The sequence below is a fragment of the Suncus etruscus genome, chromosome X (genome assembly GCF_024139225.1).
Source record: "Suncus etruscus isolate mSunEtr1 chromosome X, mSunEtr1.pri.cur, whole genome shotgun sequence".
NCBI lineage: Eukaryota > Metazoa > Chordata > Mammalia > Eulipotyphla > Soricidae > Suncus > Suncus etruscus.
Genome location: NC_064868.1, coordinates 19,077,177 through 19,097,450, shown reverse-complemented (window position 1 = coordinate 19,097,450; position 20,274 = coordinate 19,077,177). Strand labels below are relative to the sequence as shown.

At 40.2% G+C, this 20,274-nt stretch overlaps 1 protein-coding gene across 2 annotated transcripts in view; it reads left to right on the top strand.

Annotated features, from left to right (window-relative positions):
* APOO (apolipoprotein O) overlaps positions 1-20,274 on the top strand; it is a 92,187-nt gene that overhangs the window by 44,858 nt on the left and 27,055 nt on the right. For both annotated transcript variants that reach the window (XM_049766766.1, XM_049766765.1), the window contains exons 2-5: positions 1,704-1,811; positions 3,632-3,751; positions 7,226-7,280; positions 12,385-12,480. In XM_049766766.1, coding sequence (XP_049622723.1) covers positions 1,704-1,811; positions 3,632-3,751; positions 7,226-7,280; positions 12,385-12,480 — 379 coding nt within the window. The remainder of the gene's footprint in view (positions 1-1,703; positions 1,812-3,631; positions 3,752-7,225; positions 7,281-12,384; positions 12,481-20,274) is intronic.

Genomic DNA, 20,274 nt, shown 5'->3' with positions numbered 1-20,274 from the left:
GTTTTTCCATTTTTTGATCATTTGCTTTAAGGCTTTTTTGCAGTCTCTTCTGCTGTATGGAGTTGTTATTCATCTCATCTTCCAGTGTACTAATTCTATCCTTAGCTGCTGTTAACTCGTGGGAAAGCTCAACCATGTTTTTCTTCAATTCACCTACTGCAACTCTTTCACGTTTACAGGCATTGCAAATGTCAGTAATGATCTATGTGATACTGAATCATACCTATTAGTTAATATAAGGTTACCACTCATTTTTTTTACTTCTTACTGTCTATTTATTTGGGTGGTAATAGTTATTGGGCATTTTTATGCACTTGGCATGGGCTGTCAGCAGTGGATCTATGGAGTCAGCCTCATTTTCTGAAGAACTTGATAGATATAAATGGATAAGTAAGGGAAAAAGGGCATCCTCATGATATTAGCTGTATAAAAAGAGCAAACATTGGACATTCTAGCTGAGAAATCAGCACGTGCCAACCCAGGAAGTGGCTAATAACATGGGTAAGTAAGTTTTGTTGGGAGAATGGAAAGTGGCAGACTGTAATGACCTTGTTTGGATCATGGAAAAGTTCTATGTAATAAACATAAAATATCTTCAGATCAACAAAATAATATTTCTCTCTATACAACGAATGACTTGGTGGAGGTTGTACATGTGTGAGCAAGATGGAAATATTGAAGTTCTTTCTGTAAAAGGGATAGTACAAGTCCTAGTACGTATGCCCAGCATTTGTGAGGCCCTCAGTTTAATTTCCAGCTCCACATGGATCTCTCTACCACTCCCATTACTGCCAAGTTATTACTCTGGTAGCCCCGAGAATGTGTGGGTGTGACCTATAAAACAAAAAGAGAATCTGAATGGAGGCCAGAAGATAACTGAATGGCTTAGAACACTTGTATTCCATGCAATAAGAACATGAGTTTAATCCTTGGTGCCACCACATTTGCCAAGTACATATCCTTGAAGTTCTGCTGCCATATATGTGACTCCTGGTGCACTGTAGACATCTGTGGATAAGCACTGCAATTGTAGAGTGCTATCCTTGGCAAAAGAAGAGTATCACAAATAAATATGTGGTCACCACAGCCAGGTAGGGAGTATAGGTTGTGTTGTATGTGTGCATGCATGCCTCGTCAATTTTTAATCATCATAATGAAGGGAAGGGGAAAAGAAAAAGTAATTAAGATAAAGATGAACTAATGAATGAGGGAAGTGGAAAGCCTGTCTAGAGTACAGGTGGGGGTGAGATGGAAAGGAGGGAGATTTGGGACATTGGTGGTGAGAAAGTTGCACCGATGAAGGGGGGTGTTCTTTACATGTCTGAAACCCAACTACAATCATATTTGTAACCAAGGTGTAAGAAAAAAGATAAAGATGAACTGAATTTTTAAGTCCATATGAGATTAAAATATTTTAGAAAACATGAAGAATACGTTTATTTTTTTGGAGGGGGTTATGCCCCATGATGCTCAGGGTTTAATTCTGGCTTTGTGCTTAGGGGACCATATGGGGAGCTGAGGATGAAACCTGGGTATGCTGTATACAAGGGAAACACCCTACCTGCTGTAGTATTGCTCTGGCCCCTGGAATACCTTTATTTGTTCTAAAGCACAATAACCTGTCAGGGCAGGATTGGCTGAAGTTACAGTTATACTTACATAAATATATTGAGAGAAAGCTTAAGATTGCTTTTATATTTCAGGTAATTCAGAGGTCCATGGGCCCTGCCAGCTTCAGTCTGCTCGCCTTCAAAGTCTATGCATCCTCCAAAAAGGACCCACCTTCTGCAGCCTGTGTGAAAGTTAATGAGGTAATATGCTGGTGATGGTGTAGTATATTTTGAACATCTGATTTGGTTAATACAGAAAGTAGACAGATCATACATGTTAATATACAAGTTGTATATCAGGAAGATATGACAGTTTAGGAGATATTTAAAAAGAGGAAATATATTTCCTCAGATTTTAGGGGTGGTGGAAAATTACTAAACTATGGCATTTACAACAGATAAACTTTTTTAATATATTTTATTTAAGCACCTTGATTATATACACGATTGTGTTTGGGTTTCAGTCATGTAAAGAACACCACCCATCACCAATGCAACATTCCCATCACCAATGTCCCAAATCTCCCTTCTCCCCACTCAACCCCCGCCTGTATTCTAGACAGGCTTTCTATTTCCTTCATACATTCTCATTATTAGGATAGTTCAAAATGTAGTTATTTCTCTAACTAAACTCATCCCTGTTGGTGGTGAGCTTCATGAGGTGAGCTGTAACTTCCAGCCCTTCTCTCTTTTGTGTCTGAAAATTATTATTGCAAGAATGTCTTTCATTTTTCTTAAAACCCATAGATGAGTGAGACCATTCTGCATTTTTCTCTCTCTCTGACTTATTTCACTCAGTATAATAGATTCCAACAACAGATAAACTTTAATGCCTTTAGCTAAGGACATACTTAGGAAATATTTTCTAGATTTTTAGTTGGGAATGTGCTATGCCTCAGTAGATGGTAAACTCAGCATGAGATGCCTGCTTCTAGTTTGCTTATCAAGCCCAGAAAGCATTTGCATTTTCCCCTCTCTTAAAAAAATAAAGACCTGGGCTTATTTTGTTCTTAGCTAGATTAGAGAATCAAAAGTTGATACTTGCTAAATAAGTAAAACAAGAAATATTTTCTCTATTGTTTATATTCTTTTCTGTCTGTACTCACCACTGATTAATTTGTACTGTGGTTTCTGTTGACTTTGAATAAAGTGACAGATCTACCTACACTTCTAGGCTGGATTACTTGAGTAGTGTTTACATAAAGCTTATTTATCTTTTGCCCTTACTCTTCTCAGTCCTTGGACCAGTGGCATTTTTTGAGGGTGAAGAAGGAAGCCAGTAGTGGCTCTGGAAAGTTTTTGACTGGGTGGGAATAAACCTGCTATCTAAACATTTGAAATAAGTAACATACTCTTTACTCTCAACAGGTCTGTCTTCACTTACCCTTCAGAAAAACAGAATCCTTTTTCCAAACCAAATCTAAGGTGGAATGTCAAGTACTAGTACATAATGGTGGCCACTTTGTTTTTTGCCTTGTTTTGCTTTGTTTATCTTTTGGGACTACACCTGGCTGTATTCAGGCACTGCTTCTGGTTATGTGCTCAGGGATCACTCGTAGTGTGCTCAGAGTATCTAATGGGATACAAGGGATCAAACCCTTGTCTGCCTCATATAAGGCACTATCTCTTTGGCTTAAAGGGTAGCTACTTTCTTTTCTAGTAAAGATAGGGTGAGGGTAGGACCCCAATAGCCCTGCCTTCTCCCTTGCCTGTATTAAGGAAATAAGGTTACAAAGATCTTTGAAACAGGGTTTAGGGTAAAGTTAACCTTTCAAAGACAGTGTAGTGAAAGTAGGGCATTTGCTTTGCATAAACCCAACTTCGAGTTGATCCCCAGTATCTCTTTGCCCCCCAGTCCCACCAAGAGTAGTAATCTGAGTGCAGAGCCTGAGCATCACTGGTTGTGGTCCAAAACCCAAGCAAAGAAAGACACTTCAGTTTGTGCATAAATAGAAATAAGATGTTTACTGATTTAATATTATGTATAATCTCCTTTGTTTCTCTTTTTTAAATGTAAACAGCTTTCACTCTACACCATTCCCGAGGAACAATCTAAATATGTGGAAGAGCCAAAGACCCAACTTGAAGAAAACTTCTCACATCTTCGACATTATTGTGAGCCATACATAAGATGGTGTGAGGTATGGCTCTTCCGAAAGTGGAGTGAATGCATTTTCGTTTAGAATCAGTGTTGAAAAGCGTATATTCATTGCATGTTTTAAGAGAGGGGCTAATTGTGCCTGATTTGAAAATGTTCATCACTGCCATCTCTGCAGGGAAGCAGAGAGCCCTCATTTCCTGGTGGCAGCTGTTGTCAGAGCTGCAGAGACTGTTCCTCATGCTGGGCAGTGTGTGTTACCTTCATTAGAGAGACAGCAGAGGGCTGGTAACTACATCCTGTACTGGTAATGGGTGAGAAATGGGGAGATAACTGTTGTAGGAGAATGATAAAGTATAAACATTGATATAGAAATTAGGAGAATTTTTTTCCTAGGCATTCAACAAAATTAGTACTACTTCAAACTGGAATGCTTATGGAGCACTTGAGTAATATATAATAAAATGGTGGCATTACATCTTTGAGTACTGAACTAATTGTCTCAAAGACCAAAGAATTACAAATACAGTTGGTTTCTGTGTCAGGTTTTAAATCAAATCTTTATCATTAAGTTCATTAAAATGTTTTTGTAATTTCTTTAAACATCTAAAGTTGGGGCCAGAGAGATAGCACATCAGTAGGGTGTTCGCATTCCATATGCCAACTTGGGAAGGGCCTGGTTTGATTCCTGGCATCCCATCTAGTCCCACAGCCTGCCAGGGGCGATTTCTGATTGCAAAGCCAGAAGTAACCCCTGAGCACCGCTGTGTGTGGCCCAAAAACCAATCAATCAATCAATAAAGATTTAAAAAAAAAAACATCTGGGGCCAGAGATATAGCACAGTGGTGTTTGCCCTGCAAGCAGCTGATGCATGACCTAAGGTGGTTTATTCGAATCCTGGTGTCCCATATGGTCCCCCATGCCTGCCAGGAGCTATTTCTGAGCAGATAGCCAGGAGTAACCCCTGAGCACAGCCGGGTGTGGCCCAAAAACCAAAAACCAAACCAAACAAAAAAAAACAAACCCCAAAAAACAAACATCTAAAGTTGAAGTTTACAAACCTACTGAATGCTTTTCTATGCCATATTTGACCTTAATTTTGAAATTGGTGATAAAATAGTAAAAAGTATGTTGATATGTGTGGTATGGTCTGGATAGAACTTAAATGGTTGACATATACAAACTCAATTTAGTACTTGCTTTAGAATTTACAATTTCCATTTTTTATGCCAGTGCCAATGTTGTCTCCAATTTAGAAATAAAATAAAAAGAATAGGGGCCGGAGTGGTGATACAAGCCGTATAGGGTGTCTGTCTGCCTTGCGCGCTAGCCTAGGACGAACCACAGCTCCCCCAAACCAGGAGCAATTTCGGAGCGCATAGCCAGGAGTAACTCCTGATCATCACCAGGTATGGCCCAAAAACCAAGAAAAATAAAAAATAATAAAAATAAAAAGAATAGACTATATCAGCAGTATAAATTAGGACATTCTATTAAATGATTCTAATGAGTTTTAAATGCCCCCAAATGTATACATAATGTACTGTGAAACAGACTTTATTCTCAAGTTCTAGATTTTCAACCATCTGTTGGTGGTTGGGTTATGGTCAGCAAGTTTGTGCAGATATTTTTGTATCATGTGGACTTAACTTCTGTTACTCCTCTCCCTCCTTGTATAGAAGTACTTTGTCTCTTTAGCTTTCAATATAAGGTCTTGTTTTTTTAACTTCTGTGTGCCTACTACTTGATATATATTAAAAAGTGCACAAGGTAATAAAATACATATCAATACGTTTATTTGCACTGTTTCTAAATTTTAAAAAATTGTTACTAAAATGTTTTGTCTTCTTATAGAATAATGTTTTGATAATTAGGAATATTTCTGATTTCTGACTCTTTTTAGACCACTTTTTCCTAGTCCTCTGTTTCAAGGACTAATTTAAATTTTCTTTATAGTAAGATTATGCCAGCAGAAGGAAATAGTAGTCTACATGGTTTTTATTTTTTATAGTCATAAAAAAGAGATTTTAGTGAAATAGTGTTCAGTTTTCTTTAATGTTCTATATGTAGTCCCCAAAGTCAGAAGATTTATTGTTTAAAACCATTTAAAAGTATTATTATAATTTGTTCTTACTTGAAGGGAATCAAATTCTTTTCAAAGTGACAACTAGTTGATACCTTCTGATGCTTTACTATGCCTTTTCTCATCTTCAGGGTAGACCTCAGAAAGGTTGGTACCTTCTAGCTGTCCCTGTTTTTTTTTCTTTTTAATTTTGGTTTTGGGGCCAGGAGTTAGTCTGCTCTGCACTCAGTTCTTACTCCTGGCAGGCTCAGGAGACCATATGGGATGCTAGGGTTCAAACCCAGGTCGGCCGCATGCCAGGCAAATGTGCTACTGCCTGTACTATTGCTCTGGTCCCTGTCCCTGTTTTCTGTTGTTTGTATACACAGCTGTTTTACTACTGCTAAGAGAATGCTAATGCTTTATTTGTCTTTCCAAAATTGACTACCAATTCCTTGGTGTCATTAAAGCTAGTCATTCTTGCTTTAAATGAGTATTTAAGATGTGGGCTCTAAATAATGGCAAATCATATCTATATCTTTATCTGTATATATCATCCATATCTACATCTATCTATAATATAATATCTATAAATATTTATCCATATTTATATCTGTATCTATATTTATATTAACCCTTAGTGATTTAATGTCATGGAGAAAGCAGTGCCACTTTAATGATCCAGGGGACTGATTTTTTCAGTCTGTTTTCTTCAGTTCTTAATAGCAGCCTGGAAATGCTGGACTGTTGAATCCTCTCTGCCTGAGTGGCAGTAATAAGCTATTATGCTTATTTGCAGTGAAAGAAAAATTACTAAGAAAAAAAGATAACAAAAAATCAGTAGTATGCCCTTTTGTTAAAAATGTATTAATATCTTATTATTCAGTAAAGAAACATAGTTGAGTCTTGAGAGACATAAATATTGGGCAGTGACCCCTGTGCAATGAACAGTCAATGGAGTAGCTTTTATTGAGGGGGGCATGGTCAGCAGTGCTCAGGAGTTATTCCTGGCTCTGTACTCAGGAATCACCCTTGGTGGTACTTGGGGACCATATGGGATGCTAGCAAATTGAAGCCAGCTAGGCCCTGTGCAAAGCAATTGCCTTATCCATGGTACTATCTTTCTGACCCCCTGTGTAGCTGTTTATGCACAAACATAACCAGTAGGCTGTATTGACTAAAAACCCTGTTGGTAAAATAAACAGTTAACACATATTTGTATGTTGTATGTAGTAAAACTTAATTTTTATAAGAAAGTGAGTTAGAGATAAACGTTATATAGAAAGTCAGAGAAATAGACTTATACTTTGGTTTTTATCTAAAAAAATCTGTAACTGGACTTACATAGTTCAGTCAGCACTAGTCAAAGGTCATACACACACACACACACACACACACACACACACACACACACAAGCAACTTCAACTTACTCATTTTCTTGTCACTTTTTTAGGAAATTTATAACCAGACTAAGCCCAAGATGGAAACATTCATTCAATTGGGGTTTGGTAAGTTGGTTTGGGGGTAAATGGCTTGGGCCTCAGTCATCGGTGCTTGGAGTGAGGGGGATTATTCCTGGCTCTGCACTCTGGGTTCACTACTGGCGATGCTTGGGGAACTACTGGTGGTACTAGGATTAGGGTTAGGGAGACAAGCATATATATATGTATATGTATTATATACCTACATATACATATAAGGCAAGCACCTTAACCCCTCTACTATCTCTCCAGCCTGGTAAGTTTATTTTCAATTAAACACAACAATTTCTTTATTAATAAGGGCTTCCTGGCAGGCTTCAGGAGATCTGTGAATTCCTTAAAATTGTATACCGAATTTTACTTTTTAAATTTTTTTCTAAAATTATTGTTTTTACTTTTGGGGCCACACCCAGCAGTGCTCAGCATTGATTCCTGCCTCTTTGCCTAGGAATCACTCCTGGCAGGCTCAGGGGATGATACGGGTTTCAGGAGATCAGACCTAGGTCGGCTGTGTATAAGGCAAGTTCCCTACTCACAGTAATATTGCTTTGGCAGCTGTATGCAGAATTTTAAAGCTATGTGGACTCTTCTAGAACCAGAATCAATGTTTTCATCAGTTTTAGAGGTCTAGGGTTCCTCAATAGTCTGGTACATCTCTTTGTTAAGATTATTAGGCTAGCAATTGAAGAGGTACTGAATATTTTTTTCTTTAAAAATTTTTCAGGAGAAATAAAAAAGGGCCCAGAGAGATAGCACAGCGGCGTTTGCCTTGCAAGCAGCCGATCCAGGACCAAATGTGGTTGGTTCGAATCCCAGTGTCCCATATGGTCCCCCGTGCCTGCCAGGAGCTATTTCTGAGCAGCCAGCCAGGAGTAACCCCTGAGCAACTTAATGGGGCCAGGGTGATAGCACAGCGGTAGGCTGGACCCAGGTTCTATCCTTGGCATCCCATAGGGTCCCCTGAGGCTGCCAGGAACGATTTTCTGAGTGCAGAGCCCAGGTGTCGACAAAAAAAAAACCCAAACAAACATAAAAAGAAATCTATGAACATAATATTGATTCCTTTCACAATAAAAATCATATATTTGGTTTTTAGACCACACCCGCTGATGCTCAGGGGTTACTTCTGGCTATGCACTCAGAAATCGCTCCTAGCTTGGGGGACCATATGGGATGCTGGGGGATTGAACAGCACAATAAAATTATTAAAAAATATTTATTTATTTATTTATTTATTTATTTTTTGGTTTTTCAGGCCACACCCGTTTGATGCTCAGGGGTTACTCCTGGCTAAGCACTCAGAAATTGCCCCTGGCTTGGGGGACCATATGGGATGCCGGGGGATCGAACCGTGGTCCTTTCTTGGCTAGCGCTTGCAAGACAGACACCTTACCTCTAGCGCCACCTCGCCGGCCCCTTAAAAAAATATTAACTTACAGGACATTCGCCTTGTACACGGTCAACCTCTGTTCCATCTGCTGCATCCCATATGGTCCCCTGAGCCTGCCAGGAATGACTCCTGAGTTCAAAGCCAAAGTCTCCCTGTGCATAGCTGGGTGTGACCCAATAACCAAAAGATTACCTTGGGTAATTTTCATAATACTACTGAAAATTAGGAACTTTATTACCTTAATTGTTTTTATTTTTGGTTTTTGGGCCACACCCGGCGGTGCTCAGGGGTTACTCCTGGCTGGTCTGCTCAGAAATAGCTCCTGGCAGGCACGGGGGACCATGTGGGACACCGGAATTCGAACCAACCACCTTTGGTCCCGGATCGGCTGCTTGCAAGGCAAACGCTGCTGTGCTATCTCTCCGGGCCCTATTACCTTAATTTTTTATTTGAAGTTTTAGGTAATAGATTTTTATTTGTACATGTGTGACTAAGATGATCTCATTATCAACTCTCATTTCCCTTAGTTTCATAGCAGTAGGCATTGTTTTTAATGTCTTTTTTCCCCCTTAGACTTAAATAGCCTCTGGAAAAGCTCTTTAGTTTGGGCCCGGAGAGATAGCACAGCGGCGTTTGCCTTGCAAGCAGCCGATCCAGGACCAAAGGTGGTTGGTTCGAATCCCGGTGTCCCATATGGTTCCCCGTGCCTGCCAGGAGCTATTTCTGAGCAGAAAGCCAGGAGTAACCCCTGAGCACCGCCAGTGTGGCCCAAAAACCAAAAACCAAAAACCAAAAAAAAAAAAAAAAAAAAAAGCTCTTTAGTTTTGGCTTCACCTGGAGGTGCTCTAGTGCTCTGGGGCTACTCCTATCTCTTTTCCTGGGGTTGTTTCTGGTGGTGTTTAGGGGTCAAACACTGCTGGGGATCACACCCAGATCTCCTGCTTGCAAAGTAGAAGTTTAGCCTATTGAGCTGTCTCTATGGCCCTGTAAAGGTACTAAAGAAGAAACATTCTGTTAAGAACTATGTTTAGGTCCAGAGGCCTGACTCAGAAGTATAGCACATGCTTTATGTGTGTGAGACCTGAGTTCAATCTTCAGCATCACTAAAATAAATAAAATGAATATATTAAGACTGGGGAGGTGCAAATAAATAAAATGAATATATTAAGACTGGGGAGGCCTTGGAACCTGCTGACACTATTTTATATTTATTTCATATTTATTTATTTTGGAATTTCTAGGACTTGAACCCAGAACCTCACAGATGCAAGGCAAATGCTTTACTCCAGAGCCATATCCCCAGCCCTGCTGACACTAATTTAAATCCTCAGTACCACATACTGAGTACTTCCAGGAGTATTATAGAGCCAAGAATGGCCCTGGCCAAAACCACCCCCTGCCCAAATTATCCATTTAGTTCTTACATTATTAGGGGCCAGGGAGATGTCTCAGGAATCAAGGGTGAATGCCTTACATGTACATGTATTTGTGTTTGCTCCCTAGTACTACATGGCTGCTGAGCACTGCTGGCACTGATGGGTTCAAACAGTGTCACATTGGGTCAAACTTGCACATTCAACCATTTTTCAAATGTGGCTAAGTATTGCTGGGTGTGATTCCTGATACCCCTGTGCACTAATTGGGTACTGCCTCTCAGTAAAGTAGCTATCATGTTGTTTGCCAAAGTGATCAATCTGTTTCTTAGATCTCTTAGCCAAAGCATGTTAGTTGTCTTTGGACTTCTTATTCTCTTTAGTCTTTTACCCACATTTTTATTGTTTTATTTTTTGTTTTGTTTTGTTTGGGTGGGGAACACCTGGAGGTGGTCAGGGGTTACTCCTGGGTCTGCACTCAGGAATTACTTCCTGGGGGACCATCTGAGATGAGGAGGGTTGAATCTGGGTCAGTTGCGTTTTCAAGGCAAATGCCCTGCCTGCTGTACTGTCACTTTATTCCTAAGTTTTATTGGGTCTTGCTCAACTCACCAATGATATCCTTGTATCTTTCAGTCTACTGATGTGTGTGCAGTAGATGTTAAGAATTAAAAACAGGGGGCCGGGCGGTGGCGCTGGAGGTAAGGTGCCTGCCTTGCCTGCGCTAGCCTAGGATGGACCACAGTTCGATCCCCCGGCGTCCCATATGGTCCCCCAAGAAGCCAGGAGCAACTTCTGAGCGCATAGCCAGGAGTAACCCCTGAGCGTCACAGGGTGTGGCCCAAAAACCAAAAAAAAAAAAAAAAAAAAAAAAGAATTAAAAACAGGGGCCAGAAAGGTGGCGCCTTGCAAGCGCTAGCCAAGAAAGGACCGCAGTTCAATTCCCACGGCGTCCCATATGGTCCCCCCAAGTCAGGGGTGATTTTTGAGTGCTTAGCCAGGTTACCCCTGAGCATCAAACGGGTGTGGCCGAAAAACCAAAAAAAAAAAAAAAAAGAATTAAAAACACCATGGAGGTAGCATAAAGTAAAGAGAAATAGTAAATGGGCACAAATGAGCCAGACAAGAGGATGGAAAGTAAAATTTAGGTAAAAGGCCAGACAAATATTAGTGGCAATAGCATATGCCCTAGAGTAGTATTTATTTATTGTAGTATTTAAAATCATCACATCTAGAGGCCAGAACAATAAAACACAATCCCAATGCCCCATATGGTCCCTCAAGCCTACCAGGAGTGATTCCTGAGTGCAGAGCCAGGAGGAAACCCAAGCTCCCCCAGGTATGACCCTCCAAAAATAAATATAATGATCACATCTCCCAAAGAATCCAGGAAAAGGAAAACTGGCATGTGTCTAGTATTATCTGGGAGAGAGAATTATTGAGTGTCCCAGTTACTTTAGTTTCACTACATTTGTTAAGTCAGCATTGTGCCAGGCATTGATGATTAAGACAGTATAGTAAATTATTCAACACCAATGTAAATGCAGAGACAGCTCTAGACTATTGAAGGTACAGACATAGGAGAACAATTTTGTAAACACTGGGAACATGGGAACAGTCAGAGAAGGATGAATGTTGAGAGAACAGAGTTAGTCACACTAAAACAGAATGGGGGGGGCAGGAATTGGGTAGCTTTCTTTGAAGAAGCTTTGAAGGTGATTAATTCAGTGTTGTCTTTGTTGAGAATAAAAAGCATGATGTGCTGAACTTGAGGTTGAGAGAGGCAAATGCTTTTTAAAAGTCATGGCATCATTGCAGCCCATTTGTTAATTCAGTCAGTTACATCAGCAACTTTTTTTTGTTTTAGGGAGGTGGCACACCTGGTGCGGTTGAGGGCTTATTCTTGGCTCTGTACTCAGGGATCACTTCTGGCTGTGCTCAGGGAATTATAATACGTGTCAGGGATTGAATCCAGCTCAGCCACATACAAGGCAAGTGCCCTGCCTGATGTACTATCTCTCTGGCCCCTAACACTGTTTGTGATAAATATCTGTTAGGTGAACATCTACTATTATCACTGAGTGAAGCAAAACAAGTCTAAGCAGTTCACCATGAAGGATTTATGTTCTCTTTGTTCTTGTTATCTGGGCTACAACTGGCTGGGCTCCAAGGTTATTCCTGACTATGAACTCTGGAATTTCTCCCTGAGTGGGCTGTACCCAGTGGATGGTTGGAGAACCATGTGGTACTGGGAACTGAACCTGGGTCAAGCAAGTGTCTGGAATGTGCTTTAGCTGCTGTACTATGTCCTGGTTCTTTTACTAATGAACAATTCATGGAACTGTTTCCTGTTCTGATTTTATTGCAGAAGGCTATGATTATCTCCAGAATTCACCACCTGGATTTTTTCCAAGACTGGGTGTTATTGGTTTTGCTGGCTTTGTTGGACTCCTGTTTTCTAGAGGTAGGTACAATTTTTTAAAAATATGGTCAGGTCATAAGGTTATATCAGAAGATAGATAATTGTTTCTGTTCCTTTACCAGTGTCTAGAATGAGTTGGTTTCTTTTTTTTTTAGTTGAGCAATAGAAAGAAATTAAATATAGTTTAATTATAGAATAAAAGAATTGGATACAGGAATTAGAATTAGAATTGCATGTAAATCAAAGAAGGTAATGCTAAGCAAAATAAAATAAAGATAGAGGATCTGCATCCTTTAAAGCTTAAAACTGGTGAACAATATCTTACTTATAAATGTACATGCTTAATGAGTTGGTTTCTTTTTTTTTTTCGGGCCACACCCATTTGATGTTACTCCTGGCTAAGCGCTCAGAAATCGCCCCTGGCTTGGGGGGACCATCTGGGACGCTGGGGGATTGAACCGCGGTCCTTTCCTTGGCTAGCGCTTGCAAGGCAGATACCTTACCTCTAGCGCCACCTCGCCAGCCCCATGAGTTGGTTTCTTAATGTGGCCTTTTAAAAAAAGTTTTAAAGATCTTTATTTAAGCACCGTGATTACAAACATGTTTGTAGTTGGGTTTTAGTTATACACACACACACACACACACACACACACACACACACACACACACACACACACACACACACACACCCACCCCTTTACCGATGCAACATTCCCACCACCAATGCCCTTCAATACAAACATGTTTGTAGTTGGGTTTTGTAGTGCCAAATAAATAAGGATGGGGCTGGATGGCGATGGATGGAGGTGGATTTCTCTGCCATCCCAGGCCACGTGGCTCAGCAACCCCCATGCAGCCAGCGGGCCCCAGGTTAGGCGAATGGCGGAATCAGACTCACTCACAGGCAGGCATCTGGAAGCATTATCTTTATTCAGGCCCTAGCCACCACGTGTGTGTGGCCTACTCATAACCTTTCAAGCATTTAGCCATTCTAGGCTTGCCCTGCGTCTTATTTCTTTCAGCCATCTCCCTCCGAGAGCCCAACAGGGCCAAAAGGCAAAAGCCCCTTAATCCCTTGGCTAATCTACCTATTCCAAGACCCCTCCCAGGAATGGGCCGGGCTTTGCAGGTAAGGTCACACCTATTATCCGGTTCCCAAGACCCCTCCCAGAAATGGGTGGGTCTTGGGTACACTACAGGTTTTAGTTATAAACACACACACACACACACACATACACACACCCCTTTACCAGTGCAACATTCCCACCACCAATGCCCTTCAACTCCTCCTTTCCCCACCCCTTGCCTGTGTTCAAGACAGACATTCTATTTCTTTTACTCACACCATTGTCGTATTAGTTGTCAGTATAGTTATTTCTCTAACTGAACTCACCACTCTGTGATAAGCTTCATATTGTAGGCCGGACCTTCCAGCCATCATCTCTGTGTATTATTACAATAATGTCTTTTATTTTTCTTAAAACCCATAGATGAGAGACTATTCTGTATCTATCTTTCTCACTCTGACATATTTCACTCAGCTTAATAGTTTCCATTTCCATCCATGTATAGGAAAATTTCATGACTTCATTTTTTCTGACAGCTGCATAATATTCCATTGTGTAGATGTACCACAGTTTCTGTAGCCACTCATCTGTTGTCAAGCATCTGGGTTGTTTTCAGATTCTGACTATTGTAAATAGTGCTGCAATGAATATAGGTGTGAGGAAGGGATGTTTTTCTTGTGTTTTTGTGTTCCTAGGTTACACCCCTAGGAGTGGTATAGCTGGATCATATGGGAGCTCAATTTCCAGTTTTTTGAGGAATCTTCATATTATTTTCCAAAAAGGCTGGACTAAGTGGCAGTGAATGAGAATTCCTTTCTCCCCACATCCCCACCAGCACTGATTGTTCTTGTTCCTTTTGATGTGTACCATCTAAGTTGCGTGAGATGGTACTTCATTGTTGTTTTGATTTGCATCTCCCTATGATTAGTGATGTGGAACATTTTTTCTTGTGCCTTTTGGCCATTTGTATTTCTTTGAGGAAGTGTCTGTTCATTTCTTCTCCCATTTCTTGATATGGTTAGTTGTGTTTTTTTTTTCTTGTAAAGTTCTGTCAGTACCTTGTATATCTTCGATATTAGACTCTTATTTGATGTGTACTGGGTGAATAGTTTCTCCCATTCTGTGTGTGGCCTTTGTATCCTACTCACTGTTTCCTTTGAGGTGCAGAAGCTTCTTAGCTTAATATAGTCCCATCTGTTTATCTCTGCTTCCACTTGTTTGGACAGTGCTGTTTCCATCTTGAAAATGCCTTTAGTTTCAATGTCATGAATTGTTTTACCTATGTGGTTGTTCACTATACCTTATGGTTGCAGTCTGATATCAAGGTCTTTAATCCGTTTAGATTTGACCTTTGTGCATGGTGTTAGATGGCTGTCTGAGTTCGCTTTTTTGCAAGTAGCTGACCAGTTGTCCCAGTATCACTTGTTGAAGAGACTTTCCTTGGTCCATTTTGTATTTCTTGCCCCTTATCAAAGATTAATTGTTTGGGGAGTCTTTTAAAATATTTTCATTTTCATTATTGTTTAGGCAGCATGGTCACATAGTATTGATACTTATAGTTATGATATGCAAAATTACTGTAACTTCACCACCACTGAAGTGCCCAAGACCTTATACCAATGTCCTTAAGTCTTCCTTTTCCTCCCTCCCCAAGCCTCCCTCTGATCTCAGAGTGAGATCATCTCTTATTTGTCCATATCTTTCTGACTTACTTCGCCTATATAAGTTCATCCAGCTCTATCCTAGTTGCAGCAAATTCCAAGATTTCATCTATTCTTGTAGCTGTGTGCTTGAATATCATCTTATTTCTTGTTTTTGGCTACAGCCAATGGTGCTGAATCTTACTCCTAGCTTGCACTTAGGGATCACTCTTGGCAGGCTTGGGCAAGGCAGCATCCTTCCCACTGAACTATCTTTCTGTCCTGTAAGTGTGGTCTTTTTTTGGGGGGGGAGTGCCATACCTGGTGACACTCAGGGGTTACTCCTGGCTATATGCGTTCAGAAATTGCTCCTGGTGTGGGGGACCATATGGGATGCTGGGGGATCAAACCATGGTCTGTCCTAGGCTAGCGCAGGCAAGGCAGATGCCTTACTGCTTGTGCCACCGCTCCAGCCTGGAGTGTGGTCTTTTTAACATGGAATTTATGTTTTTTCTTTCTTCAGTATATTTGATTTGAGCACATATAAAAAGAATTTATTATCTTTTGTCTTAAGGAAGTTAGTTATCCTTTGTAGGTATGTTTACTTAATCAAATCACTGTGGTACAGAAAGAATAAACTTTTATTGATGGACATCAACATATTTCCCCTGAAGTTCATACCTGAACTTGAGGTAAAGTTTGGAAATGCTTCTAAGTTAAGACCAGGCAAAGAAAATAGGACAGTGATGTCATAGGTTTTATTAATTTATTGATCTTGTATAGCTTCAATTAGTTATGCTATAAAAATCTTAAATTATTTAAAAGTGAATGAATTGATGCCTAAAATATTGCTATATTCTACTGAGAAATCACACAAGATTTGTGAGAAATAAAGGGTGATAAAATGCTTTCATTTAATAAGATTAGTTTGTTGCATACTTCGTGACCTATGATTATAAAACACCAATTGTGAAACAAACATGCAAATTATGAAATTCAGACTTTCCAAAAATTCCTGAAGTTGTTTGTGAGTTATTTATAATCAGACCCCCATAAGAGAGAACGTTTGAGTCTAGTTTGATGCCTGCTCTCCCAATTTAAATATCCTTTTCTATACATGGCTGAACCATTGTTCGTTTCTAAAGATATGCTTTCTTTCCAAGAGTGGAATGAACTCCTGTTATACTTTCAGTACCTTCCTCCTGTCTTCTGAAGAATGCATAACAATTACTAGAGAACTCACTTTACTTGCAAATAGTTGAGCCAACTTTTAGCACCCAAACTTCTTTTTCCTCTTCCTGAAAAAGATATCCAGCAAAGCATTTCTGTCTTATTTACACGATGCTTATAATTCATGATGGTCCCAAGACGAGGGTGTTGGAATCTTAGCTACAGTTAAGGTAGTCAAGAATGTGGAATCAAAAACATAAGCTTCCCTCCACTCTCTTCAAGATTAGAGCCTAGTTATGTCTTGCAGCCCTAAAGAAAGTTACCTATGCTGTGCTGCATGTGCATGCATGGGTGTGTGCATTGTTGAGATTTTGATGCTCCCTCACCCACACTGAGACCAGGTTATCCTACTGTGAGTCCTTTTTCTCTGTTTTGTCTGTGTATTTATTCCTCTCTTTTCCTTTTCCTGGGGCATTGCATAATATTAAGTAATTGAAAGCCTTCATGGTTTTTTTTAAAATACATACCCTTGTGCACAAACAGGCACATGCACATAATTTTTTCACGGACATTAGGGTAAAAAAGACTGATGAGTGGTTAGGGAGGTAGATGGTTCTCTAGGGCGGCAGCAGCAGGATGGTCTCTCCCTCCAGGCATGGTTTTATCCTCAGTCTGACCTTTAATTTTCTTTATTTTAATTTTATTGAAACCATTGTGATTTACAAAGTCCTTCATAGTTGGGTATCAGACATACAGTGAATCGTGGCCAATCCTACCACCAGTGTCCATCTCCCTCCACCAGTGTTCCCCAACTGTATCCCCTACCACCCCTTGTTGCTCCCCAGCCTTCCTGTATAACAGCCCCATTTTAAGTTTAGATTGTTAAAGTTTGGTCTCTTGATTCCATAGTTGTTTCCTTTGGCTTACATATTTAGTTCTGTCCTTTTTTTTTACATTACCAATGCACCTGAGACCACTTGGCTTCTGGGCCCCATCCTTTCATATTTGTAATTCTCCTCTTCTACCCATTTTCTTTCCTTCTCCTCACTATACTCTGGGGTCAAGGGTGTTCAAGGCAATCCCCATTTAGACCATTGCATTTCTTCATGCAGTTATTCTAGATACCACATATAAGTTATAACATTCTGTATTTATCCTTCTTTTGGCTTCTTATCTGGCTTCATTTAACTTAATATCTTTCAGTTTCATCATGTAGCTGCAAGTTGCATGATTGCATCATTCCTTACAACTGTGTAGTATTCCATTGTATATATGTGCCACATCTTCATGCTCCCCTCATCTGTTACTGGACATCTAGGTTGCTTCTAAGTTTTGGCTATTGTACTGAATGCTGCAATGAATAGCAGTGTTTGTACATCTTTTGGGATGAATATTTTTCTGCCCTGGGGATAGATGTCCCAAAGAGGGATTGATGGGCCATATGGCAGCTCAATTTTGAGTTTACTGAGAACCTGAGGAGGGTCTATAAATACTTTATACTTTCCTTCTGCATCAATTTCCACATGTCCCCAATTAAAAATACAGCAAAATGGAAATACTTGTACAGTGAACAATTGTGTACTTATCTATACAGATGCTGTTAGCATTAGTTCATCTACTTTATTACAGATCTCTCCAGCTATCTATCCTTCTATTTCTTTAATCCATCTTCTATTTTATATATATATATATATATTTTTCTTTTTTTCAGGTAACATAAAGCTTTAATCAAGGCGCTAGCCACCTAGGCAAACCATTTAAGCAGCCTATTCCAGCTGCCCTGTCAACTTACCATGTTTTTTTACCTCCATCTTGTCAGCTCTCTCTGCTTCTCTCTAGCTGAATCTCTCTCAGTCAATCCCTATTTTATATATTATTTAAAAAATTAGCTATTTTATTTAAACACTGGTTACAAGGTAGGTTTATTTCACAATTGGGTTTTTTCCACAATTGCAAAGTTTTTCATACAATTTCAGTCATACAATGTACATCACTTTACCATCGCACATTTCCCACCACCTGTGTCCCCTGTTTCCCTCCCCCCATTAAAAATTTGTTTTTGGTTTTTGGGTCATACCCGGTGGTGCTCAGGGGTTACTTCTGACTCTGCACTCAGAAGTTGCTCCTGGCAGGCTCAGGGAACCATATGGGATGCCAGGATTCAAACTGGGGTCCATCCTGTGTTGGCTGTGTACAAGGCAAATGCTTTACTGCTGTGCTATAGCTTGGGGCCCCCATTAAAATTTTTTCTTTTTGTTTTTGGGCCACACCCAGTGCTGCTCATGAGTTAACTCCTGGCTATGCACTCAGAAATCGCTTCTGGCTTGGGGGACCATATGGGATGCTGGGGATCAAACTGCAGTCTGTCCTAGGTTAGCACATGCAAGGCAAATGCCCTACCACTTGCGCCACTGCTCCAGCCCCCATTTAAAAAAATTGGGGGGGGACACACCCGTTTGACGCTCAGGGGTTACTTCTGGCTACTTGCTCAAAAATTGCTCCTGGCTTGGGGGAACCATATGGGATGCCGGGGTATCGAATCGTGGTCCGTCCTATGCTAACGCTTGCAAGGCAGACGCCTTACCTCTAGTGCCACCTCTCTGGCCTCTCCATTTTAAATTTTTAAATAAAAATTATATACATCTAAGATAGACAGCATAGTAATTTGATATACATAGTGAATAATTGGTAGGGCAAAGTGAATGAACATAGTATATCATTTATCTTTTGTGATGAGAGCATCTGAAATCTGCTTGGTAAATTTCCTTATTCAGTATTATTAGTCACTTTAAATCAACTTGTCATTATAAGTAGACCTCTAGACTTTTTCATTCTATGTAACCACAACTTTAAGCATATTTCTGTTTCTCCTACCTTCCCATCCTTGGTAATCACTGTTCTACTTTTTGCTAACTTCTGATGTGACAATGGGTTTTTCCCTTCTGTGTCTGCCTTATTTCACTTAGCATGATGTCTCAGATTCATCCATGTTGTTGCAGATAGCAAGATGTTATTTTCATTAATTTTTTTAGTTTTTGATTTTTGGGTCACACCTGGCAGTGCTTAGGGGTTACTCCTGGCTCTACTCTCAGAAATGGCCCCTGGCAGGCTTGGGGGACCATATGGGATGCTGGGATTCGAAACACCATTTGTCCTAGGTTGACTGTGTGCAAGACAAATGCCCCACCGCTGTGCTATCTTCCCGGCCCCCTTTTTAATTATTTTTAAAATTTAAGTTAAAAATATTTTTGGGTTTTTGGACCACACGCAAAAGGAGCTCAGGGGTTACTCCTGGCTCTGCACTTAGCAATAGCTCTTGGCAGGCAGGAGGACCATATGGATGTCAGGGATTGAACCCATGTGAGCTGCATTGAAGGCAAATATCCTACCCTCTGTGCTATCGCTCCAGCCCCAAGATGTCCTTTATAAAGTTGAATAAAGCCCCATTGTTTAGAGATACAATTTTGTTTTTGGGGCCACATCTGGCAGCACTCAGGGGTTACTATTGGCTCTGTACTCAGAATCACTCTGGCAGGCTCAAGGGACCATGTGGGATGCCAGGGATGTCTGTCTCAGGTCTGCTGTGCTATCACTCTGGCCCTTTACAGATACAATTTCTTTATCAATTTTTCTATTTATGGACGCAGGTTATTTACCTAAGTTGACTAAGTTGTGAATAATGCGTGTTAAAATTTTTTATTAATTTTTGAATAATGCTTCAACGAAAATGGAAGTGTGTATTTTCCAGATACTGGTTTCATATCTTTATGATATATAACTAGAAGTAGGACTGCTGAATCATTTGATATATTTGTTCTTGGTTGGGGCATACTGGCAGTGCTTGGGAGAATGTATTGTGCTGTGTTGGGAATGAACCCAATCCCCTCCATGCAAAGTATGTGCTCTAGCCCTGGGAGCCATCTCCCTGACCTCAATGGATTTTCTTTAGTATATCTGCT